The sequence below is a fragment of the Pan paniscus genome, chromosome 18 (assembly GCF_029289425.2).
Source record: "Pan paniscus chromosome 18, NHGRI_mPanPan1-v2.0_pri, whole genome shotgun sequence".
In the NCBI taxonomy this organism is placed as follows: Eukaryota; Metazoa; Chordata; class Mammalia; order Primates; family Hominidae; genus Pan; species Pan paniscus.
Window position 1 is genome coordinate 22,464,521 of NC_073267.2, and position 27,781 is coordinate 22,492,301.

Here is a 27,781-nt window from a genome sequence, read left to right on the forward strand (position 1 = left end):
TGCCAAAGGAAACTAACCACAAAGCAGAGGGAAATAGTAACTAAGTATCAGTATACAGGAAACTGGAGAACAATTTGTCAGCAAAAAGGTAGAATATGCATAACTTCTCATTCCCACCTCACGAAAACTTCAAAAATTAGCAGAAACTGTCTAAACCAATTTTGTCAGGACTATGGAAAACAATCAAAAGTTTATAGCAACCAAATGAATACTGAACCAATAAAAAAGTCACTTCAAAACAGTGGATAGTTTTGTGATGATTTTACACGCCCTTGCCCCTCTCCCTCCCTGGCACAGGAGTGGTCATGGTCTTGAAGCAGGAGTAGTCTGCAGTCCCAGTTTTGGACCGTTTTCCCTGGCTCTGGAGGGTGCGGAGCAGAATTTATTCGCAAATTATTATTATTACTTTTTAATTTACTTTAAGTTCCGGGATACATGTGCAGAATGTGCAGGTTTATTACTTAGGTATACATGTGCCATGGTGGTTTGCTGCACCTATCAACCTATCATCTAGGTTTTAAGCCCCATGTGCATTAGGTATTTGTCCTAATGCTCTCCCTCTCCTTCCCCGCCACCCTCTGACAGGTCTCAGTGTCTGATGTTCCCCTCCCTGTGCCCATGTGTTCTCACTGTTCAACTCCCACTTATCAGTGAGAACATGCAGTGTTCGGTTTTCTGTTCCTGTGTTAGTTTGCTGAGAATGTTGGTTTTCAGCTTCATCCATGTCCCTGCAAAGGACATGATCTCATTCCTTTTTTTTTTTTTTTTTTTTTTTTGAGACGGAGTCTTGCTCTGTTGCCCATGCTGGAGTACAGTGGTGTGATCTCGACTCACTGCAACCTCCACCTACTGGGTTCACACGATTCTCCTGCCTCAGCCTCCCAAGTAGCTGGGACTACAGGCACACACCACCACGCCCAGCTAATTTTTTTGTATTTTTAGTAGAGACGGGGTTTCACCATGTTGGCCAGGATGGTCTTGATCTCCTGACCTCGCAATCCACCCACCTCAGCCTCCCAAAGTGCCGAGATTATAGGCGTGAACCACCACACCCCGCTGATCTCATTCTTTTTATGGCTGCATAGTATTCCGTGGTATATATGCACCACATTTTCTTTATCCAGTCTATCATTGATGGACATTTGGGTTGGTTCCATGTCTTTGCTATTGCAAATAGTGCTGCGATAAACATACATGTGCATGTGTCTTTACAGTAGAATGATGTGTATTCCTTTGGGTGTATGCTCAGTAATGAGATAGCAGGGTCAAATGGCATTTCTGGTTCTAGATCCTTGAGGAATCACCACACTGTCTTCCACAGTGGTTGAACGAATTTACATTCCCACCAACAGTGTAAAAGTGTTTTTTCCTATTTCTCCACAGCCTCGCCGGCATCTGTTGTTTCTTGACTTTTTAATAATCTCCATTCTGACTGGCATGAAATGGTATCTCATTATGGTTTTGATTTGCATTTCTCTAATGATCAGTGATGTTGAGCTTTTTTTTATGTGTTTGTTGGCTTCATAAATTTCTTTTTAGAAGTGTCTGTCATATCCCTTGCTCACTTTTTGGTGGGGTTTTGGAATAGGTAGTTCTTTTTATGTCAGTTTTGTACGTTGTGCTTTTCAAGGAATTCGTCCATTTCAGTTAAATTGTTAACTATAGTAATACAATGATATAAAGTTATTTGTAATATCAAAAAAAAGAAAATTAGGCCAGATGTGGTGGTTCACGCCTATAATCTCAGCACTTTGGGAGGCCGAGGTGGGCAGATCACCTGAGGTCAGGAGTTTGAGACCAGCCTGGCCAACATGGTGAAACTCTGTCTTTACTAAAAATACAAAATTAGCTGGGTGTGGTGGCACACGCCTATAGTCCCAGCTACTTGAGAGGCTGAGGGAGGAGAATCGCTTGAACCCAGGAGATGGAGGCTGCAGTGAGCCGAGATCATGCCACTGCACCTCAGCCTGGGCAAGACAGAGCAAGACTCCATCTAAAAAAAAAAGAAAGTTATTTTGTTGCACCCCATCTCCTATATATGAAACTATTTCCAAAACCATAAGAAAATTCATCTCACTAAAACATGAACAAATTAAAAGATTATAATTGAACTCCATAGAAAAATATCATAAGTAAAAGACCATTTTCCACCATGTCCAGCTAATTTTTGTATTTTTAGTAGAGACAGGGTTTCACCATATTGGTCAGGCTGGTCTCCAACTCTTGACCTCAAGTGATCCACCCGCCTTGGCCTCCCAAAGTGTTGGGATTAAAGGTGTGAGTCACTGCACCCAGCTGGATTTTTTTAAGTAAACATTTAAGAAACGCTTACTTTTCAAGAGCTAATAGTGTGGAAAGTGTAAGGGAAATGGAGATTGGAAAAGAGAAAAATAGAAAAACAATCAAATGGAAATATAGATGAGAACTTGTCAGGGAGAAATAAGGCAATATCAATTCAAAACAATTATGAAAGCAGTCCACAAAGATAAAAAGCAAAACCACAGAACAAATACTAAAAACTATCATTCAAGAAAATTTCCTGAAATAAAAGAACACAAATCTACTCATTGAAAGGGCAACCAGTATACCTGAAAAAACTGACCCCTAATCACTAACACCAAGGAATATTCTAATAAACTACTTCACTTTAATAATAAAATGGGGCAGGGACTTTTATATATGTAGACAAAAAAGACAAGCATTTTATAATAGAAAAAGTCAGATTGAGTGCAGATTTTGTAACAAGAAAGTCTTATGCTAGGAGAGCAAGTCAGATGTTTAACATACTCAATGAGGCCGGGGGCTCACGCCTGTAATCTCAGCACTTTGGGAGGCTGAGGCGGGCGGATCATGAGGTCAGGAGATCGAGACCATCCTGGCTAACACAGTGAAACCCCCGTCTCTACTAAAACTACAAAAATTAGCCGGGCGTGGTAGCAGACACTTGTAGTCCCAGCTACTCAGGAGGCTGAGGCAGGAGAATGGTGTGAACCTGGGAGGCAGAGCTTGCAGTGAGCCGAGATCGCGCCACCGACTCCAGCCTGGGCGACAGAGCAAGACTCCGTCTCTAAAAATAAAAATAAAAAATAAATAAAGATATTCAATGAAAGAAAAACGCAAGCAAGGTTTTTACTTCCAGCCGAAGCGACCTTCAGGATTAAAAGTCACAAAAGGCCAGGCGCGGTGGCTCACGCCTGTAATCCCAGCACTTTGGGAGGCCAAGGCAGGTGATCACCTGAGGTCAGGAGTTCGAGACCAGCCCGGTCAACATGGTGAAACCCCATCTCTACTAAAAATATGAAAAATTAGCTGGGCATGGTGGCACATGCATGTAATCCAAGCTACTCGGGAGGCTGAGGCATGAGCATTGCTTGATCCGGGAGGCAGAGGTTACAGAGAACCGAGATCTCACCATCGCACTCCAGCCTGGGCAACAAGAGCAAAACTCCATCTAAAAAAAAGAGAAAAGAGTCACAAAGACTCATGAACACAAGGAATGCTGTTTCTATTAGCTCCTCCTGAAGAATACACACATGAAAAAAATTCCCATTAACTAAAAATTGATTGGCAGAGCTTGTGTGTAAGAACTAATGGTGGGCATTGACTATATGTGCCTCTAAAATTTGGGCTAAATGAAAGGTATCTGTGTGATAAAATATAACATAATTGATACATATTTTAAAAATGCATAAATGTTTCTGTATCATGAATATAACAATAAATAGAACCAACCAGAGTGGGGATATGTGCTGTGTGTCTTATGCATGTATGTAGATATGTGTATTTCCACTGACATGTAATTACAGAACAGTGTGGGAGAACTTCTATAGAACATATTGGTCCTCTCAATAAACATAGAAAGGCTTAATTCTCTGACTAGATGAAAAAAATATTTTTCAGATTGGCTAACAAGCAAAATCCAACTCTGCGGTATGTAAGAAACACAACTAAAGCAAACTGTATCACAGAGGTTAAAAATAAAAGAATGATCTTTATGTTCTCATGCTAGACCAATACTTGGCCTTTAGCAATGCATTAAAAAATGTTTAAATCTTCTTACCAATTGATATGTCATTTAGCAGTGTCTGCCTTGTATAAGTAGATGCTTGTCCTGTTGCTCCCTGCAGGCACCTGTCTCTCCCATGATGCTGAGTTAGGTGTTTGTCCAGTATTTGCCCAATCAGAGAACTGATAGGTTAAATAAAAGCTATTAATTTGCAGTTTGTCCAGCCTTTTCTTATGTGAAGAGTGAAAGGGATATTCACCAGTTCTGTGTACCTCCAAGGGAAAGCTAAAGTTGGCATAACCAATTTTACAAAAAGCAATGACCCAAAAATTCTACCTTTAGGTATATACCTGAGATACTTGCATCCACTTCTGCCAAGAGATACGCAAAATAATATTCAAATAAGTGATATTCACAAAAGTCAAACACTAAAAACAACCCGCATGTCTATTAGTAAACAAATGGAAAATATACAACATTCATATACCAGATTACTGTGCAGAAAGGAAAATGATGAATTATAATTACATGCAACATGAGTGAAGTTTCCAAACAATATTGAGTGAAGCAGAAAGAAAGGAATGAATACTGGATGATTCCATTCATATGAAGTTCAAAAGTAGAAAAATAGAAATCACAATTTTAGGGGTGCATGTGTAGATAAAAAGATAAAAAGGGAACTGTTAGGGAATTGCTCAAATAACAATAAAAGCAATGGCTACTTTTTATAGAGGACAGAAGCTGGGAAATAGCACATGGGAATGTATGGGTTATTATTACTTGACCTGGATAGGGTGGTTTCGTGTGTATTTGCTTTAAATAATTCATTAAGCTCGATGTTTGAAATATCTCATATTTATTTGTGTGATCATGAAGGCAATACATGCTTTAAGACTAACATTAAGAAAAATCCCACACCATTACAAACGTGTTTTTTCAAACATTTTTAATCCCAGTTAATTTCATTTGCTATAATCTACAAATATGCAATAAAAGTGTAAATACAAATGTTTATTCTAAATTAGGAATAGACACCACCCTCTTTCCTCCTACTCTACCAGTGGATCATTACTCACCTGTATAAGAAACTAGAACAAGTGGCCTGACTTTGGTGATTTATACGTGATTTTCTGTTTCACACGTGAGGCTATTCTTACTATGATTATTCTTATTATGATTAATCCTTATTGTTATTAATCTTGTTCTTATTGTGATTATTCCTGTTGTCCTCCCCACCAAACACACTGTACATGCCCACACACTGCCAGGAGGAAAACATCCTGGTTCAGATTCTCAGCACTGCATTTAGGAATAAAGTCTCGTAGTAACATTAGGCTTTTAGTTTCTTTTTTTTTTTTTTTTTTACTTTTTGAAACAGAGTCTCACTCTGTCACCCAGGCTGGAGTTGAGTGGCGTGATCTCAGCTCACTGCAACCTCTGCTTCTTGGGTTCAAGCGATTCTCCTGTCTCAGCCTCCCGAGTAGCTTGCATTACAGGAGTGCACCACCACGCTCGGCTAATTTTTCTATTTTTAGTAGAGACAGGGTTTCGCCATGTTGGCCAGGCTGGTCCCAAACTCCTGACCTCAGGTGATCCGCTCGCCTTGGCCTCCGGAAGTGCTGGGATTACAGGCGTGAGCCACTGCACCTGACCACATTAGACTTTTAGAAGGCTCAGGTGTTTTACTTTGGGCAGGTGAACTGGCTAATATTTGTACCCTCAATCATTGCTATGAACTCCACATAATAAGACTAGTTCATGAGGAATAAATCTGCCGAAACCATTAACTATATCATGGATACCAAAGAGATTGGGTTAGCAGGTCACATCTCCTTTTGTATTAACCTCCTCTATCCACCCCTTCAAGTATATAGTTAAGTAAATGTAGCAATATTTTGGTGATTTCAAATGAAGTGTGTAAGATTATTCACCTGTCCTATTATCCTTTCTTGAGTAGTGTCTTAAAACACAAGAACCAAGGGATCCTTAACTGCTACATTCCCAGCAAGGACTGGGGAAAGGTGATGGTAGAAATCTTGCCCTTGTAACATTGCATGTTAAGTAAGAGAGCACTAACGGTGGGGAGTATTTGGGATTCGGGCATTTGGAATGGGAGCCTGGCATTGTTGGGAGGAGCAGCAGCGTTAGGTTACTTTCCAAACACCCCTAGAGTTTAATTGCCTTGATTTCTTCCCCTAAATCCGACTATTAGTCCATGTCCATCAAGAGATGGCCTCCTCTCACTTTCTCAGTTCTCTGTTCTTCCGCCTTCTCACCTCCCCCTTCTGTGCCTTTTGTCCTCCAACATACACTTGATAGGAGTGGGGGAGTGGAGGAGAGGCTTATCTGAGTTGGGGGCTGAAGGGGAGATTGCAATGGTAACTGTGTTTTTATTGCTGCTGTTAAAGGTGTTTGGCATTTTGGAGCAAGCTAAAGAGCAATTTGATTTAGAAGACTATTCCGTCAGTCAGATCACACTGGAACAAGTCTTCCTGACCTTTGCTAACCCAGAGAAATCATCCAGTGATGATGAAAACGAGGTGCCATGAGATTCCCTCTGAAAAAAAAAGAAAAAAAAAAGAAATGCCCTACACGTGAGTCCCAATAAACTCATCTACTCATCAAGCTGGACTGGTCTGAGTCATTCTTTGGTCTGTTGGCTCCTTTCCCAGTTTGGGGCGGAGGATGTTCTATACAGTCCTGGATTTTTCCCCAACCAGGAAGAGAACTCCTTGTCCTGCAGTGTTCCTCTAGCGCCCTCTCCTGACAAAGCTTAACTTCGGAGCTGGAGCAAGTCGTATCCGGCATTGCAGGGGAGAGTGAATTTGGCCTGTGATCGAATCAGAAGCTGCGATTCTAAACAGGAAGTTACACTGGAGGCGAGAATTGGGGTGGGGCGCGCCAAGAGGAGCAAGCATTATAGAACGTGGGGAGCATGAGAAATACACGGAGGTGGAAACGCCGGAGTGGCTGGCGGGTAAAGGCAGCGGGCGCAGATGAAGCGGGCTGGGCGTCCCACGCGCAGAACCGTCCCGGACAGAAGCCGCAGGGGCTGCGCTGGCTGGAAAAAGGAACGCGAGGACAGCGCGCGTGGCGCGGGGTCTGCTCCAGGACGGAATCTTTTGGGTGGCCCGCATGAGGGGTTTGCAGGACCCCGGGCCTTTGGGAAGTTATCTGCTAAACTCCAGTAGACCCTGAGGAGCAGCGGCTCATGAATCTTCTTAAACTTCTGTCTTCAGCGGCTGGGCCAGCTGAAGGTGACCATGACACACGAGGGAGAGAGAAGCCCGCGAGAGGCGGAGAATTGTGGGGTCGTCCAGGAGGGTCGACAAGGCAAAGAACCTGAAGACCACCCAAAAGGGTACCTAAGTGGGGCCCTTTCAGGGACTTGGGGCGTAGGGTAGGTGGGTGAGCGCAAGGGACGAGATGGGTGTGCGCATGGCACGAGGTGGGTTGGGAGCATGAGACGAGGTGGGTGGGGCGGTGGGTGAGGTCCCCGCCCCCAGACGGGCTGGCGAGGAAGCAGGGAAGAAGTAACGTTGGGCTGGTGGGGCAACGGGTGGGGCGCACTGGAGCTGCGGGGTAATAGGTGGAACAAACTGGGGACTACACTCGTGGGCGCACGTGCGGAAGAGGGACTGAGGAGGTTCCTGCGTGCTCCCCTCGAGCACCGCCGACAGCTTCACCCGCACCTCCTGCCTTGCGCACCACTGACTCCTACCGCTCCGCGCACTGCGCGCGCTCGGCCCTCGTGCAGCCAGCTCCCGGCCGGGTCCGCGCGAGGGCCAGGCTGCCAACCTGCCCGCGGGCGGTTGGCGGTTGGGGAGGGCGTTGGGAGGAGGAGTCCCGCCGGGTGGACGGGCGCCCTTCAGCAGCGGAGGCGGAGGCGGAGGCGGAGGCGGAGGCGGAGGCCGAGGCGGAGGCGGAGGCGGAGGCGGAGGCGGAGGCGGAGGCGGCGGCGGAGGCGGCGGCGGAGGCGGAGGCGGCGGCCGAGGCGGAGGCGGAGGCGGAGGCGGAGGCGGAGGCCGAGGCGGAGGCGGAGGCGGAGGCCGAGGCGGAGGCGGAGGCGGAGGCCGAGGCGGAGGCGGCGGCGGCAGCGGCAGGGGCGAGGCCTGAGGGTGAGTGGTAGGGAGTCCTGGCGCGTCCTCCTTTTGCCGGCGTCCCCCTGCGCTTGCAGCTGCTGCCCGACGCCCGGGAGGCCGACCCGCTACCCGCGATGGGCGCGCAGAGCCCAAAAGGGCGACCCCCAAACAAAACTCACGCATATAAATCCTCCAGAGACTTCCTCATCCCCCATCCAACACACACACACACCCACACACACATACACACAATCAAATCGAATAGAAGCACTGTTAGGAATTTTATATTGGCTATGCAAAGTGCTTGAACGCACTGACTTTGGAGGCAAATGCCTTGTCCCTAGTCCTGACTAGTCCAGAATTTATTTGCTGTGACCTATGGCAAATTGCTTGGTTTCTCTAAGCCTCCATTTCCTAAGGCTTATATCTGAAAGTAACTATAAGAGGAAAAGATGCTATTGTATCCAACTCAGAGGGCGGTCCTGATACTTACATTGCCAGAACATGTTAAGTGTTCCATAAATGGCAGAAGGGGCTGTGGAAGTTCAGTGATTATAGGTAGTTTAATTTGTCTTAGTTTTCCTTTGTGAAAGCATAAATTGCACCAGAGAAAGTCACATATGTAAGGGATACTTTATGCAAAGCTGTTGTGCTAGGGAAGAGAGACCAGAACTCAGTCTAAACTAACTCTGCTGAAACAAAGTGGGGCAAGGTTTTTAAGCTCTAGGATGAGAGTAGAAAGGTGCTGGAGGGCTGTCGGAAGCATACTGAGTTGTTTGCTGAGTTTACAAGTGTTTCCTCCGTGATTAGGCCAGCTGTGTTTGCTAATTGGCTCTCAGGGAAGTTAGGCTCCTACCCTCCCACAGAAACTGGGAGATAGGGGGACTGTCTTCCTTGATGATTGCATTTCAAAGGAATGGCTCCCAGGTCCTTGACAAAGATGATTCTGGTTTGTAAAACTAGTAAGAGGCTATTAAAAAGAGTTACAGATATCTCAAGACAGAGAAAGAATTTACAGTGAAAAGCTTTCTAAAGAAAATGCTCTGTATTAGTCTGTTTTCACACTGCTGATAAAGACATACCCAAGACTGGGCAATTTACAAAAGAAAGAGGTTTATTGGACTTACAGTTCCACCTGGCTGAGGAGGCCTCACAGTCGTGGCAGAAGGTGAAAGGTACATCTCACATGGTGGCAGACAAGAAGGCTTGTGCAGGGAAACTCCCCATTTGAAAACCATCAGATCTTATGAGACTTACTCACTATCATGAGAAGAGCATGGGAACAACCCATCCCCATGATTCAGTCATCACTCACAGGGTCCCTCCCATAACACGTGGGAATTATGGGAGCTACAAGATGAGATTTGGGTGTGGACACAGAGTCAAACCATATCATGCTCTAAGAAAAGAAAGTTTTGGGCCTAGAGTCAGGAAAAAGCCTTTTCAAGTCAAGCTGAGAACTTTAAGGCTGTCTTGGCTACCGCATTTTATGCAAAGTAGGCAGAAAATTTAAAAGAAAAGAAACATATATTTAAATACAATTAAGAAAATTACAGTGTTTCAGTTAAAGCAGTTCAGTGCTTTTTAGAAAAGGAGCTGAAATTAAATAGTAAGTATAAATTTAATTCTAATAATTCAGGGCTATGAACCATGTAATTGCTTAATTTCCAATAACTATTTGTTCTTTTGTGACTACAGTTTGGCAGGTTGCCCTAATAATTTTCAGGCATTTTAGGTTCATGCTCCTTCCAACCCTCCTTTTCCCTTACAAGGGTTGCATCCAAGTTATGAGGGATAAGGGTGGGGGGTGTTTCATATTTAGGACCAGGATGTTGATGTGTACTTATTCCTGGCCAGGCTCTTTTGGAGTCAGGACTCTTCTGCTATAAGATCCCCCAAATCTATTTTGGGAATAGTGAAAGGGATGGGATGATGCTGAGGAGCTGCGCTTCGGCATTTCCTTATTGTGCATTATTTCCAATCTGTTGTTTTACCCTGGAAAGGGTCAACTGAAAGAACTGGCTATTGTCTTTGTAGGTATTAAGTATTGCTCTGTCTTCCCTGAGACCAAAAAATAAAAGATTGAATGAGGGATGGTACTGAATTGAAAACTTATGGTTAATATTCCAAAACATTACCCACTAAAAGAGCAAGAGAAAAAAGTTAGTGGGAGAGTGTTTCAGATGATTCCTTCTTCACAGGTTTACCTGTTCCCCCACCTGAAGAGTTAATTAGAAAAACAATACAGGTACATTACATAAAATTCAAACTCTATAGACATACAATTTGTAAAATGTGTAAGTCCCCCATTTTCCACCTCCTGAGGACATACTATCAACAGATCTTCTACCATTTTTCTTTTCTGTACATGTACTTCTTTTCTATACATATATATTTTTCCAAACAATGTGTTTATATCATGTATAATATTTTGCAGTTTATTTTTTCTACCTTAGTAGTATATTATCCTCTCATGACAGTGTATCTATATCTATCCCTTCTTTGTAACAGAGGAACAGGATTTTATTGAAGGTACTGTCATTATTTATGTAATCATTCTTTCTGTTTTCATTTGATCTTACTGTTTTCCAGTGTTATCATGAACATCTTTCTGCCTGAATCTTTGTTTTGCTATGGTTTTGCTTTATGAACTTTGTTTCTAGGTTTGTTTGCTTTTTTTTTTAATAGCCTTTAAGACTTGGATCTGCTGCATAAATTCCTTTAAAGTTTGCAGACGTGTATTGAGTGTATTGATCAGCTGCACTAAGGAGTAAGCACCTGATGTGAAGCCCCCTTCCATGAAAAATCCTTTAAGAATGGCATAGTTGCGAAGTTGGAAGGCTGTATGAATCACAAATTGATTTTACCCCATCACCACATCAGCCAAACACCTGCTCTGCCATTTTGATTAAGATTCGTCATGTATTTCATGCCAGTAATCCCAGCACTTTGGGAAGCCAAGGCAGTTGGATCACCTGAGGTCAGGAGTTTGAGACCAGCCTCACCAACATGGTTAAACCCCATCTCTACTAAAAACACAAAAAATTAGCCAGGCGTGATGGCACGCGCCTGTAATCCCAGCTACTCGGGAGGCTGAGGCAGGACAATCGCTTGAACCCGGGAGGTGAAGGTTGCAGTGAGACGAGATCGCGCCATTGCACTCCAGCCTGGGCAACAAGAGCAAAACTCCGTCTCAAAAAAAAAAAATTAGTCATGTATTAATTGAGATTTGCAGGGCCGTGTGCTTTATATAAAACAATGCACAATGCACTAAGCTCCATGGTGTTTGAGAGACAAAGGAGAACAAGATACCATCCCCACCACTGGGTAGTTTATTGTCTGTATCCAGTATATAGCAATTGTAATGATTTCTAAAATGTTTTTCTATTGAGATACAGTTTACATGAAATGAAGTGCTCAGATTTTGAGTGACAGTTTGATCAGTTTCAAAGAATGTGCACACCTAATCAAGACACAGAACATTTCTGTAACACCAGAAAATTCCCTCTTGCCCTTTCCTAATCAATCACAAACCCCTCCCCTATAACCATTGATGTGATTTTTGCCTATATCTTTATATGAATGGAATCATGCAGAAGATACTATTTTGGGTATCTTACTTTGTCTTCCTTGTACCCCTTTGTGAAATCCTCCCATCCCTAGAGCTCGACAACTGCTGGTCTGTTTTCTGCCCCTGTAGTTTTGTATGAATTCTTTATGTATTCTGTTTGCTCAGGCTGGAGTGCAGTGGTGTGATCTCAGCTCACTGCAACCTCTGCCTCCCAGGTTCAAGCAATCCTCCCACCTCAGCCTCCTGAGTAGCTAAGATTACAGGCATGTGCCACCACACCTGGCTAATTTTTTTTGTATTTTTTTATCAGATATGTATTGTGAATAAATACCTATTGTGAATAAAATTCTTTATTAGATATGTATTATGAATATTTTCTTTCTCCACTTGCATTTCTGTTTCCTTAGCAGTATCTTTACAAGAGTACATTTTTTTTTGTATTTTAATGGAGTTTAATTTACCAATTTTTCCTTTATGGCTCATACCTTGGGTGTGCAAAGTAAGAAATCCCTACCCCCTTGAAGGTAACAGAGATTTTCTCCTATGTTTCTTCATTTTATTCATTCCTCCTGTTTTCTTTTAAATTTGTACTTTTAGCTACCTTCATTTAGGTCTGTGACCCATCTTGAGTTAATTTCTTGTTCCTAGTATGAGGTAAAGTTGGTGCTATTGTTTTTCCCCTATAAGGATATTCAGTTATTCCAGCACTGTTTTTTTTTAAAGACTTCTCTTTGTTCCCTTGGTACTTTTGTGGGAAAAAAAATTGACCATCTTAGTGTGGGTCTATTTCTGGACTCTGTTCAGTTTCATTGATGTATGTATCTGTGTCTTCACCAATACCACACAGTTTTAATTACAGTAACTTTATATATCTTGAAATCAGATAGTATAAGACCTCTAGTTTTGTTCTTTTCTGAAGTTGTTTTTGACTATTCTAGCACTAGAATTTCTACACAGTTGCTTATTGGAACTTTGATGGGATTGTATTTATTTTCATAAAGGCTCACCTACAATGTGTTGTAAAGCTTCTGAAAGTAAGTAATGACTTGTCAGTTTTAATTGACATTACTCTGGTTATGAGTGAATATGAGGATCTTTTGTTATGTTTGAGGACTATTTTTCTTTGAACTGTTTTTTTTTTCATTTTTCAAATTTTTTTTATTATACTTTGAGTTCTGGGGTACATGTACAGAACGTGCAGTTTTGTTACATAGGTATACACGTGCCATGGTGGTTTGCTGCACCCATCAACCCATCACCTACATTAGGTATTTCTCCTAATGCTGTCCCTCCCCTAGCCCTCCACCCCCCGACAGGCTCCAATGTGTGATGTTGCCCTCCCTGCGTCCATGTGTTCTCACTGTTCAACTCCCATTTATGAGTGACAACATGGGGTGTTTGGTTTTCTGTTCTTGTGTTAGTTTGCTGAGAATGATGGCTTCCAGCTTCATCCATGTCCCTGCAAAGAACATGAACTCATCCTTTTTATGGCTGCATAGTATTCCATGGTGCATATATGCCACACTTTCTTTATCCACTCTGTCATTGGTGTACACTTAGGTTGGTTCCAAGTCTTTGCTATTGTGAATAGTGCAATTCACGTACGTGTGCATGTATCTTTATAGTAGAATGATTTATAATCCTTTGGGTATACACCCAGTAATGGGATTGCTGGGTCAAATGGTATTTCTAGTTCTAGATCCTTCAGGGATCACCACACTGTCTTCTACAATGGTTGAACTAATTTATACTTCCACCAACAGTGTAAAAGCATTCCTATTTCTCCACATCCTCTCCAGCATCTGTTGTTTCCTGGCTTTTTAATGATCACCATTCTAACTGGCATAAGATGGTATCTCATTGTGGCTTTGATTTGCATTTTTCTAATGACCAGTGATGATGAGCTTTTTTCCATATGTTTGTTGGCTGCATAAATGTCTTCTTTTGAGAAGTGTCTGTTCATATCTATCACCCACTTTTTGATGGGGAGAAAATTTTTGCAATCCATCTGACAAAGGGCTAATATCCAGAATCTACAAAGAAATTAAACAAATTTTTTTCATTTTTCTAATGGTTATCCCTCCCCCTTCAATTTATAGACCTCTTCATATATATATGTATATATGTGTGTATATATACATATATGTGTATATATATACGTATATATATGTGTATATATATATATGAGAGATTAGCCCTTTATCTGTGATACAAGTTATTTTCTCCCAGTTTGTTATTTATCTTTTGGCTTTGTGTTGACATTTACTTCATAAAACATATTTGTAAGTACTATGTTATCAGACTTATCTTGATACTAGATTTTGATTCATGGAGACTTTTCCCAGTCCCACATTTTATATTTTTCCAAATGACTGTTTGTTACAACACCATTTACTATAAAGTAGAATTTTTTCCCAGTTAGTTGGGATGTTACCTATATAATAAACTAAATTTCCCTATGTATTTTGGTTTATTTCTAGACTTTCTATTCTGTTCCATTTGGCTGTCTTTCAATTTACGTACCAGTACAACACATTTTTAACTACAGAGACTTTATAGTATGTTTTAATATTTGGTAGAGCTAGTTGCACAGCTTTTCCTATACATTGTCTTCTAGTAGTTTTATAGTTTCAGGTATTACATTTAAGAATTTAATCCGAATGGCCAGGCGTGGTGGCTCACGCCTGTAATCCCAGCACTTTGGGAGGCCGAAGCAGGCAGATCACGAGGTCAGGAGATCGAGACCATCCTGGCTAACACAGTGAAACCCTGTCTCTACTAAAAATACAAAAAATTAGCCAGGCCCACCTGGTGGTGGGTGCCTGTAGTCCCAGCTACTCAGGAGGCTGAGGCAGGAGAATGGCATGAACCTGGGAGGCGGAGCTTGCAGTGAGCGGAGATCGTGCCACTGCACTCCAGCCTGGGCGACAGAGTGAGACTCTGTCTCAAAAAAAAGAAAAGGAAAAAAAAAAGAATTTAATCCATTTTGAGTTGATTTTGTACATGGTATAAGAGTCTAATTTCATTCTTTTGCATGTATAATCCACATTTCTAAACTCCATTTATTAAAGACACTATCTTTTCTCCCATTGTGTGTTCTTGGCATCTTTGTCAAAAATCCATTAATTGGTGGTAAATATGTGAGTTTATTTTGGGGCTATCTATTGTCTTCCTTTGGTCTATGTGTCTGTTTTTATAGCAGTACCATGCTGTTTTGATTACTGTAGATTTGTAATATATTTTGAAGTCAGGAAGTATGATGCCTCCATTTTGTTCATTTTCCTCAAAAATGTTTTAGATATTTGGGGTTTTGTGGTACAATAAAAATTTTACGACTTTTAATCTATTTCTTTGAAAAGTGTCATTGGGATTTTGATAGGGATTGCATTCAATCTGTAGATCACTTTTGGTAGTATGGACATTTTAACAATATTGTTTCAATCCATGAACATGGAATATCTTTCTTTTTATTTGTGTCTTCAAGTTCTTTCATCAATGTTTTATGATTTTCAATATACAGCTCTTTCACTTCCTTGGCTATATTTGTTCATAAGTATTTTTCATAGCTATTGTAAATACAGTTGCCTTTTTTATTTCACTTCAGATGGTTTAATGCTAATGTATAGAAACTTTTTTTTTTTTTTTTTGAGACAGTTTCGCTTTTGTTTCCCAGGCTGGAGTGCAATGGCGAAATCTTGGCTCACTGCAACCTCCGCCTCCCAGATTCAAGTGATTCTCCTGTCTCAGTCCCCCAAGTAGCTGGGATTACAGATGTGTGCTACCATGCCTGGCTAACTTTGTATTTTTAGTAGAGATGGGGTTTCACCATGTTGGTCAGGCTGGTCTTGAACTTCTGACTTCAAGTGAGCCAATTGCTTCAGCCTCCCAAAGTGCTGAGATTACAGGTGTGAGCCACCATGCCCGGCTGAAACTATTATTTTTGTATGTTGACTTTATATCCTGTAACTTTATTGTATTTTATTAGTTCTAGCAGTGTTTTCACTGACATTTTAGGGTTTTCATGTTATCTGCAAACAGGAACCATTTGGCTTCTTCTTTTCCAATTTGGATGGCTTCTCTTTCTTTTTTTGCCTGATTGCTCTGGCTAGGTCTTCCATTACTATATTGAACAGGAGTGGTAAGAGTGGACATCTTTGTACCTTTCCTGAGATACTTTTGGAAAAAGCTTTCTGTTTTTTACTCTTGTGTATGATATTAATGGTGAGCTTGTCATATATAGTCTTTATTGTGTTGAGTTACATTCCTTCAGTGCCTAATATGGTTAGAGTTTTTATCATGAAAGGATATTGAATTTTGTCAAATGCTTCTTCTGCATCTGTTGAGATAATATATGGTCTTTGTCCTTTATTCTGTTAATGTGGTGTATTAATATTTACTTGCATATGTTGAACCATCCTTGGATCTCAAAGATAAGTCTCACTTTATTGTGGTGAGTGAATGATCCTTTTAATATGCTGTTGAATTCAGTTTGCTAGTATTTTGTTGAGGATTTTTGCATCTATGTTCATCAGGGATATTAGCCTGTAATTTTTTTTTTTTTTTGAGATGGAGTCTCACTCTGTTGCCCAGGCTGGAGCGCAGTGGCATGATATCAGCTTACTGCAACCTCTGCCGCCTCCCAGGTTCAAACAATTCTCTTGCCTCAGCCTCCCGAGTAGCTGGGATCACAGGCATGTGCTACCATGCTCAGCTAATTTTTGTATTTTTAGTAGAGATGGGGTTTCACCACGTTGGCCAGGCTGGTCTCAGACTCCTGCCCTGCTCATCTCGGCCTCCCAAAGTGCTGGGATTACAGTCATGAGCCACCGTGCCTGGCCAGCCTGTAATTTTCTTGAATGTCCTTGTCTGGCTTTGGTGTCACAATAGTGCTGGCTTCATAAGATGTGTTTGGAAATATTTTCTCTTCAACTTTTTGGAGTTTGATAAGGATTGGTCTTATTTCTTGTTTAAATGTTTTATAGAATTCAGCCCAGAAGCCATCTGATTCTAGGCTTTCTTTAATGGGAGACTTTTTATTACTGATTCAGTCTTTTTTTTTAATCAGTCTATTTATCAGTCTGTTATCAGTCTATTTTATCAGTCTGTTATCAGTCTGTTCAGATTTTCTTTTTGTGATTAATACTTGGTAGGATTAATACAGGTAGGAATTTTTTCATTTTTTCTAGGTTATCTAATTTGTTGACATAACTGTCATCATAGTCTCTAATGATAATTTGTATGTCTGTAGTATCCATTATAATGTTTCCCTTTTTATTTCTGATTTTACTTGAATCTCCTCTCCTTTTTTATTAGTTATTCTAGCTAAAAGTTTGTCTGTTTTATCTTTTTCACAAGTTTTGTTGATTTTTTTTCTATTGTTTCTTTAGTCTCTATTTCATTTATTTCTGCTCTGATCTTTATTTTATCCTTCCTTCTGTGAACTTTGTGCTTAGTTTGTCCTTGTTTTCCTAGTTCCTGGTTTTCTAGTTTCCAATTCTAGTTCCTATACCTAGTTTCTAGTTATAATGTTAGGGTGTTTGAGAGCTTTCTTCTTTTTTGATGTAGATGTTTATTGCTATAAACTTCACTCTTAGAACCATTTTTGCTGTATACTATATATCTTATATATTTTTGTATGTTGTGTTTCCGTCTTCATTTGCCTCAAGATATTTTTAAATGATCTCTTTAATTTCTACATTGACCCATTGGTTGTTTGGGAGAATGTTGTTTAATTACCATATGCGTCTGCATTTTCTGAAATTCTGTCTATTTTTGATTGTTAGTATAATACCATTGTGGCTGGAAAAGGTATTTGAAATGGATTTCAGGCTTCATAAATTTATTAAGATTTATCTTGTGGCCTAACATATGAACTCTCCTGGAGAACGTTCTGTGTGTGCTTGAGAAGAATGTGTACAATTGACCCCCCCATATCTGTGTGTTCTACATCCACAGATTCAACTCTGGGCCAAAAATAGTAAAAAAATAATAATAATAAAAATAATAATATGATAATACAAATAAGCAATACAGTGTAACAAATATTTATATAGATTTTATATTAGGTACTATGAGTATCTAGAGAAAATCTGAGGCATAAGGAGTATGTGTGTAGATTATATGCAAATACTACACCATTTTATATAAGACATTGAGCATCCATGGATTTTGCTATCCTCAGGGGTCTAGAACCAGGCATTAGCATTGTGCCTAGTTGGGGCTTACCTGTAGCCTGTGTCCACTGGTGCCAGCCTGGAGGCTGGGTGTATGGTTGCTAGTCCAGAAGCTAGGTCGGTGAAGAACTGAGTCCTGGAGCCATGGTAGTGTCCCCGGAATTGGTGGGTTCTTGGTCTCACTGACTTCAAGAATGAACCCGCGGACCCTCGTGGTGAGTGTTATAGCTCTTAAGGTGGCGCGTCTGGAGTCTGTCCTTTCTGATGTTCAGATGTGTTGGGAGTTTCTTCCTTCTGGTGGGTTCGTGGTCTCGCTGGCTCAGGAGTGAAGCTGCAGACCTTCGCAGTGAGTGTTACAGCTCTTAAGGCAGCGCGTCTGGAGTTGTTCATTTCTCCCGGTGGGTTCGTGGTCTCGCTGGGCTCAGGAGTGAACCTGCAGATCTTCGCGGTGAGTGTTACGGCTCATAAAAGCAGCGTGGACCCAACGAGTGAGCAGTAGCAAGATTTATTGCAAAGAGCAAAAGAACAAAGCTTCCACAATGTGGAAGGGGACCTGAGTGGGTTGCCAATGCTGGCTAGGGCAGCCTGCTTTTATTCTCTTATCTGGCCCCACCTACATCCTGCTGATTGGTAGAGCTGAGTGGCCTGTTTTGTCAGGGCGCTGATTGGTGCGTTTACAATCCCTGAGCTAGATACAAAGGTTCTCCACGTCCCCATCAGATTAGTTAGATACAGAGTTTCGATTGGTGCACTCACAAACCTTCAGCTAAACACAGGGTGCTGATTGGTGTATTTACAATCCCTGAGCTAGATATAAAGACTGTCCATGTCCTCACCAGAGCAGCTAGATACAGAGTGTCCATTGGTACACTCACAAACCTTGAGCTAAACACAGGGTGCTGATTGGTGTATTTACAATCCCTGAGCTAGACGTAAAGGTTCTCCAAGGCCCCACCAGAGCAGCTAGATACAGAGTGTTGATTGGTGCATTCACAAACCTTGAGCTAAACACAGGGTGCTGATTGGTGTGTTTACAAACCTTGAGCTAGATACAGAGTGCTGATTGGTGTATTTACAATCCTTGAGCTAGACATAAAGGTTCTCCAAGGCCCCACCAGAGCAGCTAGATACAGAGTGTTGATTGGTGCACTCACAAACCTTGAGCTAAACACAGGGTGCTGATTGGTGTATTTACAATCCCTGAGCTAGATATAAAGACTCTCCACGTCCCCACCAGACTCAGGAGCCCAGCTGGCTTCACCTAGTGGATCCCGCACCAGGGCTGCAGGTGGAGCTGCCTGCCAGTCCCGTGCCGTGTGCTCACATTCCTCAGCCCTTGGGTGGTCGATGGGACTGGGCGCCGTGGAGCAGGGGGTGATGCTCGTTGGGGAGGCTTGGGCCGCACAGAGCCCATGGAGTGGGTGGGAGGCTCAGGCATGGCGGGCTGCAGGTCCCAAGCCCTGCCCCGCGGGAAGGCGCTAAGGCTCGGTGAGAAATCGAGTGCAGCGCCGGTGGGCTGGCACTGCTGGGGGACCCAGTACACCCTCCGCAGCCACTGGCCCAGGTGCTAAGTCCCTCACTGCCCGGGGCCAGCAGGGCTGGCCGGCTGCTCCGAGTGCGGGGCCTGCCAAGTCCACGCCCACCCGGAACTCCAGCTGGCCCACAAGCGCCGCACGCAGCCCCGGTTCCCGCTCGCGCCTCTCCCTCCACACCTCCCTGCAAGCTGAGGGAGTGGGCTCCAGCCTTGGCCAGCCCAGAAATGGGCTACCACAGTGCAGCGGCGGGCCAAAGGGCTCCTCAAGTGTCGCCAAAGTGGGAGCCCAGGCAGAGGAGGCGCCGAGAGCGAGTGAGGGCTGTGAGGACTGCCAGCACGCTGTCACCTCTCATTAGGACCTGGGTTCACAAGGCTTGGCACAGGGAAGGCCTGGGCCCTGTGTTTGCAGGTGCCTGCCAGGTGTTTGAGCCCAGGTGTGCCATCCTTGTTCTAGGATGGGGCTGAAGCCCAGGGCCACTGGGGCCTGCCTAGTGCTTGGGTCAGCCTACTGCAGGGGCAGGACCAGAGACCAAGTCCACCAGGCTGGGCTGGAACCTGGGACTGCAGAATCTGGCCTGACATTAGTATGGGCTTGGAGGCTCAGTTTGCTGATACTAGCCTGGCAATGGGTAAGCCTGGAGCCTGTATCCATAGGGGCCAGCCTGGCAGCTGGGTCTACCAGGTAGGCCGAGAACCTGGAGCTGTGAGATCTAGCCTGGTGCTAGGGCAGACGTGAAGGCTCAGTCCCTGACTTATTTTCTTGATGTTAGGTTAGATTTTGATGGGCAGAAATTTTAGATTTTGATAAAGCCCCTTTTTTATGGTTTGTGTCCTTAGTATCCATTTTAAGAAATCGCTGCCTACCCCAAGGTCAGAAAGATATTCTGTAGTAATAGTAGACATTTTAAAGTATCTTATGTTCATCTTATGTCATATTCAGAAAAATTGCTTGTAGGAGTAGTTGACTATAGCATTTTGTTATTTTTTTCCAGAGAGGATTCATTTTTTATATTAGGCAGCTGTCAGTACTTGCAATCTTGGGAGCGCCCTCATCCAGTATCAAGGATTGAGATAATTTGAAGCCGGGATTTGTAGAAGCTAAAAGGATTGAGATTATTTGCAGTCCCAGGGAAGGTCAATCTCCTTTAGGTTCCTCCTTACTTATAAAGTCAAGTCCTAATCTAATCCCTTCCATTCTTGGCTCTGAATTCCAGCTCTCTTTCTCGTAGCCCCAAAAATTTAAGTCAGATATTCATGGTCACATAGTTGTGAAATCCCACATGGTAGTGGTACGATTTCAACCTAGGCAGTCTAACTTCAGATCCTGGGTTATTAAAAGGAACCTTCCACGTCACCCCTACCATGAGGGATGAGTTTCATTTGTTTTGTTTCCCATTGTACACCCACACCTCACATGACATGTAGTAGGTATTCAGAAAATATTCAATATAAGAATGAACCTTCTCTTGGTCCATTTGGGATACTATAGCAAAATACCACAGACTATGTGGCTTAAAAACAGTAGTTTATTGCTTACAGTTCTGATGGCTGTGAAGTCCAAGATCAAGGTGGCAGCACATTCCTTGTCTAGTGAGGACTCCTTTCCTGGTTGGCCTGTCTTTTCTTTGTGTCCTCACATGGTGGAAGGAATGAGGGATCTCTGTGGGGCCTCTTTTATAAGGGAACTCATCCCATTCTAATACCTCTCTAAATCCCCACTTCATTTTTATTTTTATTTATTTAATTTTTTGAGATAGAGTTTCACTCTTGTTGCCCAGGCTGGAGTGCAATGGTGCAATCTCAGCACACTGCAACCTCTGCCTCCCTGGTTCAAGTGATTCTCCTGCCTCGATTTCCTGCCTCAGCCTCCCGAATAGCTGGGATTACAGGTGCCCACTACCAGGCCCGGCTAATGTTTTGTATTTTTAGTAGAGACAGGGTTTCACCATGTTGGCCAGGCTGGTCCAAACTCCTGACCTCAGGTGATCCACCCGCCTCGGCCTCCCAAAGTGTTGGGATTACAGGCATGAGCCACTGTGCCTGGCCCCTAAATCCCCACTTCAAAATACCTTAACCTTGGGTGTTAGGATTTAACATATGAAGTCAGAGGAACATAAACATTCAGTTCATTGCAAATCTGTTCCCCTTAGCAATACTATTAGTGGTAGTTACTTCCAATCTGATAGATTATTGAATAGCATTTTGGGCTTATAGTTGTGCTGTGATTTTCTATACTGTTTTGTTGCTTTGCCGTTGGTGGTGACTTACTTGTTTTTTGTTGTTTTTAAATTAGTATTTCCATGGGGATTGGGAAAGCTACTGGCAAGATTTACCTGGAAACTTGCATCAACAACTTATTGATCTTTGTTTTGTGGTTGGTATTTTATTCATATTAGAAGCTCCATAAATGTTGACTAAATTAAAAATGTAGGTTGGGAGGCTGAGGCGGGCGGATCACTTGAGGTCAGCAGTTCGAGACCAGCCAGGCAAACGTGGTGAAACCCCATCTCTACTAAAAATTCAACAATTAGCCAGGCGTGGTGGCAGACGCCTGTAATCCCAGCTATTCAGGAGGCTGAGGCAGAAGAATCACTTGAACCCGGGAGGAAGAGGTTGCAGCGAGCTGAGACTGCACCACTGCAGCGTGGGTGACAGAGTGAGACTCTGTCTCAAAAAAAATAGGGATAAACAACTGCTCAAATATTTTAAATCTGTATATTTCTTATTTTAAATATTAAATATTTCTTGTCTTTAAAGCTTGATTATAAAATTAAGTAATTTAAATTTAAGTGATGTGCTTGTCTAAAATTTACACATCATTAGATAATCTTTTCTTTTTAAAAAATCTTTACTCCCTCCATAGAGTTGAACTTCCTCTCTTTTTAGAAGAATGGATTTCTCGGAGTCCGAAAAATTTATGGTTCTTCTCTGGAAGAATTTTATTTTAAAGGTAAGTTGAACTACCTATAGGGTTATTACAACAGCTCAGTGGCCACAGGGGGAAATTCTGACAGCTTGATCCTTGAATTTCAATTTTTACTGTTTTACTTTTCTCAGTACGAAGGCTAGGTTATCTCTTCCAAATACAGAGTTCACACAGAGAGAGATTAATAGCAGGATGTTATGTAGAAAGGAGAAAAAAGTCTAGGAAACTGCTGCTATTATAGAGTAAAGCTGTGTTTTTGGCAATCTATATATTCTTTTATGAAGTATCTTTTATCTTAATATAAAAGAATTACAGTTATACGCAATACAGGACTATTCAGCCATGAAAAAGAATGAGATCCTCTCATTTGCAACAACATAGGTGGAACTGGAGGTCATCATGTAAAGTGAGATAAGCCAGGCACAGAAAGACAAACTTTGCATGTTCTCACTTATTGGTAGAAACTAAAAATTAAAACAATTGAACTCATGGAGATGGAGAGTAGAAGGATGGTTAACAGAGGCTGGGAAGGGGTAGCTTGGGGTAGGTAAGGGGGAAGTGGAGATGGTTAATGGGTACAAAAAAAAATAGCATGGATAAGGCAGTATTTGCTAGCACAACAGAATGACTAGAGTCAAAAATAATTTGTACATTTAAAAATATCTAAAAGAGTGTAATTGGATTGTTTGTAACACAAGGGATAAATGCTTGAGGGAATGGATACCCAATTTACCTTGATGTGATTATTATGCATTGTGTGCCTGTATCAAAATATCTCATGTAACCCATAAATACGTATACCTGCTATGTACCCACGAAAATTAAAAATTAAAAAAAATTCAAAAATGAACTTGCAAAGTTAATAACCTCTTAGGGCAATTAACATAATCTTTTTTCTTCTTCTTCTAGAGGCGGCAATGTATTGCTTTAGTTGTGGAAATGGTCCTCACATTTCTGTTTAGTGCTGCACTTTTGGCAACACGCTCTGTTATTACTATAAAGAACGGACCTTTCGATTTTGCTGCTCAGCCTGTCGATGAAGTGCCTTTCTACATCACAGCTTCCTTAATTTCTCCTTCTCCTTTGGAATTGGCTTACGTGCCTTCCAGAAGTACTGTGGTTCAGGGTATTATTGAAAGGGTGAAAATGGATTTAAACCCTCAAATGAAAGGTTAGAAATTAACATTTTCTGAAAAAACATACAGAATTACTAAATCGATTTAGTGAAGACATACTTACAACCTTATTAACTGGTTCTTAACCTCCCAAGTAAAACATCGTTGGAATCCTCATACTAAGTATAAATATTATGGACTTTGTTAAACTTGAAAGTTAAATTTATATAAAATATTTTGTTCATAGAGCCCAGAACAAATAGTAATATTTCAAAATGAGATGACCAATTATTATTATTATTCTAAGTTGTTATCCAGTTTTGTGATACTGTTTTTTCTATCTGGTTGTGCTTCTTGAACCTGGGTAAGTATACCTCCAGGGGTGTGTGATTTTGTGCCACAGGTCAGTGGTCAGTTATTTAAAATAATGTTTTATATTAAAATGTGGTGTGAGTAATATAGGAAGGCTTTAGAAAACACTTAAGCTATGTAGAATTATTTTAAAAGCCCTCAGTCTCTCACTTACCTTCATATTCCCGGATCAGTTTCTTACCTCTTTCTCTTAGAGGTAAATACTGTGAGAAGTTTAGGTCGGCCGGGCCCAGTGGCTCACGCCTGTAATCCCAGCATTTTGGGAGGCTGAGGTGGGCAGATCACCTGAGGTCAGGAGTTCAAGACCAGCCTGGCCAACATGGCAAAACCCCATCTCTACTAAAAATATAAGAATTAGCCAGACATGGTGGTATGCACCTATAGTCCCAGCTACTTGGGAGGCTGAGGCATGCGAATTGCTTGAACCCAGGAGGAGGAGGTTGCAGTGAGGTGAAATTGCACCACTGCATTCCAGCCTGGGTGACAGACCAAGACTCTGTCTCAAAAAAAAAAAAAAAAAAAAAAAGTTTGTGGGCATCTCCCTAGCACACCTCTCTCTACACATGTGCGTGCATGTGCACACACACACACACACAGTCAGGCAACTTTTCCATCTTTTTTTGTCTTTCAAGAGATATGAGAGTCCTTGAGAGTAGATGCCATCTCAAAGCATTCTTTTTTGTTGTTTGCTTTTTTTTATCAAAGCATTCTTATTTTAAAATAAAGACTGAAGCAGGAGAATATGAAATTCCCAGTAATTTTTAAATTCTACAACAAAAATATCTCAACAAATTTAAAGTCTATTATGGGTTACTCCAACAGTTGCTTTGGGTTACTCAAAATATTTTCTGATTTCCACTCTGATGTCTTCTTTGATGCATGGAATTTAAAAATTTTTAGAAATGTGTTGCTGAACTTCCAAACACTGGGGGCTGCTTCTTATCTTTCTGTTGTTGATTTCTGTTTTAATTTCCTTTCATCAGAGAGTATACTCAATTCCAGTTCTTTGACATTTTGAGAACTGTTTATGACTAGTACATAATATATTTTGATAAATGTTTTCTGTGAATTTGTAAAAACTATGTGTGCTATAGGTTTTGCTTCTGGTGTTCTATAAATGCCACCTAGGCAAAGTTGGCTAAGTGTCATGCTTTTCAAGTCATCTGTATTCTTTTTTTTTTTTTTTGGTCTGCTTATTATATCAGTCATTGAAAGAAGTACCTGAAATAATACCTGATTTCCAGTCAGGTATTATTAGGATTAAATAGGTTATATATTGTATATATTAATTTTTTTTTTCTTGAGACGGAGTCTCGCTCTGTCACCAGGCTGGAGTGCAGTGGCGCGATCTCGGCTCACTGCAACCTCCCACCTCCCAGGTTCAAGCGATTCCCCTGCCTCAGCCTCCCAAGTAGCTGGGACTACAGTTGCCTGCCACCACGCCTGGCTAATTTTTTGTATTTTTAGTAGAGATGGGGTTTCACCATGTTGGCTAGGATGGTCTGGATCTCCTGACCTTGTGATCTACCCCCTCAGCCTCCCAAAGTGCTGGGATTACAGGTATGAGCCACCGTGCCCGGGCTGTATATATTAAAATTTATACATTTTTAAGATATTAAAATTTCCAACTGAGATTTAGCTATTTTTCTTTTTGCTTATTTATTTTGAATTACAGTTCATGTGATCCTTCCATTGAATAATTTTAAAAACAATATTTTTCAGTTCTGGAATTTCCATTTATCTCTATTTTGAATAGGTTCCAGGTCTCTTGGAAAATGTACCATTTTTGAGTTTATTAACCATATCAACCGTAGTTACTTTAAAGTCTCTGCCAGGAAGTTCTGGTATCTGGATTACTTGTTTATCTTTTTTTTTTCTTTTATGCCATTGAGTTCTATTTTGTAACATGCCTTGTATATTTTTATCAAATCCAAGATGTTGCAGATGAAAAATTTTGAAGGCTCTTGGGGATATTTCTTTATCCAAAGAGGGTTAAATTTTCTTCTGGATCATTATTAGAGTACTGGTAACTCCCCCTGCCCCCACTGAAGGCTGGTTTTAGCTTCACTAAAGACTGCCCTATTTCTGTTTTCTCTTTACTTCTGGGCATAATCCTGGTCCTAGTGCGTGATTGATCCTTACTCCTAAGGCATGACCATTCCATGATTTCAACTGAAAGTCGGGGGTTCAAGAAGGCTCCTTACCTGTGGGGCTTGAACTCCATCCTCTGTCTCCCCAGCCTGGTGCTGCTGCTGAAATCACTGCTCAGCATTTTTGCCCTCCAGCCACTGTCATCTACCTGCCTGTACTCACTTGGAAGACTAGAAGTTCATACCCAGGCTTTCGCCCCTCTTCCTGGGTACACATAGTTAATTAAGGCAGCTGACAGTCAAAGATGAATACCCGGGACGGACGCAGTGGTTCATACCTGTAATCCCAGCACTTTGGGAGGCAGAGGCGGGAGTTCACAAGGTCGGGAGATCGAGACCATCCTGGCTAACATGATGAAACCCCATCTCTACTAAAAATACAAAAAATTAGCCAGGCGTGGTGGCGGGTGCCTGTAGTCCCAGCTACTAGGGAGACTGAGGCAGGAGAATCGCTTGAACCCAGGAGGCAGAGGTTGCAGTGAGCCGAGATCGCACCACTACACTCCAGTCTGGGTGACAGAGCAAGACTCAATCTCAAAAAAAGAGAAGTAAAAAGATGAATACCCAGGGAAAACATTTTAGATATCTGAGGAGACCAGGAACAATGAAAGGAAGAAAGAAAATGGAACCTCCTATACCAGGAGAAGCAGAACTAGTGTAACTACTGGAGGGGTGAGGAGAAGAGCTGCCCAGGCATCTGGAGTTTCAGCTGGGATTCAGCTCTGCCCCATCACCCCAGGCTGAGGCATTTGCTTTCTTATGCATGACCATGATGGAAAGAACAACTATCCCCAGTCTAGGCTTTCAGGACATGGTTACATGTTTATGTGTGTTTAATGCTCTCCTTGTTGGGGCTAAGCAAGTTGGGTATATATTGGAATGAAAAAATTTGAAAGTTAGATTCTTTTAGGGTTGGGTTTTTTGTTTGTTTTGTTTTGGCCAGGTCACTAGGATTGAAGGTGGGAGAGACAAACGAATTGAAGAATTGGAAGAGTTATTGAAGACATAGGTCCTGGAATCTAAACTGGAAAGGAAACGAAGTTAGGAAAAGAATGATTTCAGATGTCAAGTGATGGGAATGTAAAATGGCTCTTGATCAAAGACCTCTGAAGCTACACATCATATAACCAGTGCACCACCAGCTCCACACATCAATATCTCTCTACAACAGTTTCTCTAGGACAGTGGTCCCCAAGCTTTTCAGCACCAAGGACCAGTTGCATAGAAGACAATTTTTCCACAGACCAGTGGCGGAGGGATGGTTTCAGGGTGATTCAAGCACATCACATTTATTGTGTACTTTATTTCTATTATTACATAGTAATATATAATGAAATAATTACACAACTCACCATAATGTAGAATCAGCAGGAGCCCTGAACTTGTTTTCCTGAAACTAGGCAGTCCTATCTGGGGGTGATGGGAGACAGTGACAGATCATCAGGCATTAGATTCTCAAAAGGAGCTTGCAGCCTAGATCCCTTACATATGTAGTTCACAATAGGGTTTGCGCTTCTTTGAGAATCGAATGCCTCCGCTGATCTGATGGGAAGCAAAGCTCAGTTGGCAATGCAAGTGATGGGGAGCAGCTGTAAATACAGATGAAGCTTCGCTCGCTCACCAGCCGCTCACCTCCTGCTGTGTGATATGGTTCCTAACAGGCCATGGACTGGTACCAGTCCACGGCCTGGGGGTTGGGGACCGCTGCTCTAGGACAAACCAAAATAAACAGTATACTTCCTCACTTGGAAAATGAAAATAATAATAGTGTCTTACTTATAGGGTAGTTGTGTATATGTGAAGTATTTAGAGCAGTTCTCAGCACATAGTAAGTGCTCAGTAAAGACTAGAT

General features: G+C 41.9%; 1 protein-coding gene across 3 annotated transcripts in view; it reads left to right on the forward strand.

Moving 5' to 3' along the window:
* Nucleotides 1-3,600: 3,600 nt before the first annotated feature.
* Nucleotides 3,601-27,781, forward strand: part of LOC100973025 (phospholipid-transporting ATPase ABCA3) — a 103,316-nt gene continuing 79,135 nt past the window's right edge. For all 3 annotated transcript variants that reach the window (XM_063598510.1, XM_055099958.2, XM_034939900.3), the window contains exons 1-3: nucleotides 3,601-8,124; nucleotides 22,230-22,316; nucleotides 23,202-23,463. In XM_063598510.1, the coding sequence (XP_063454580.1) occupies nucleotides 22,257-22,316; nucleotides 23,202-23,463 (322 nt within the window). In that variant the 5' untranslated portion in view covers nucleotides 3,601-8,124; nucleotides 22,230-22,256. The remainder of the gene's footprint in view (nucleotides 8,125-22,229; nucleotides 22,317-23,201; nucleotides 23,464-27,781) is intronic.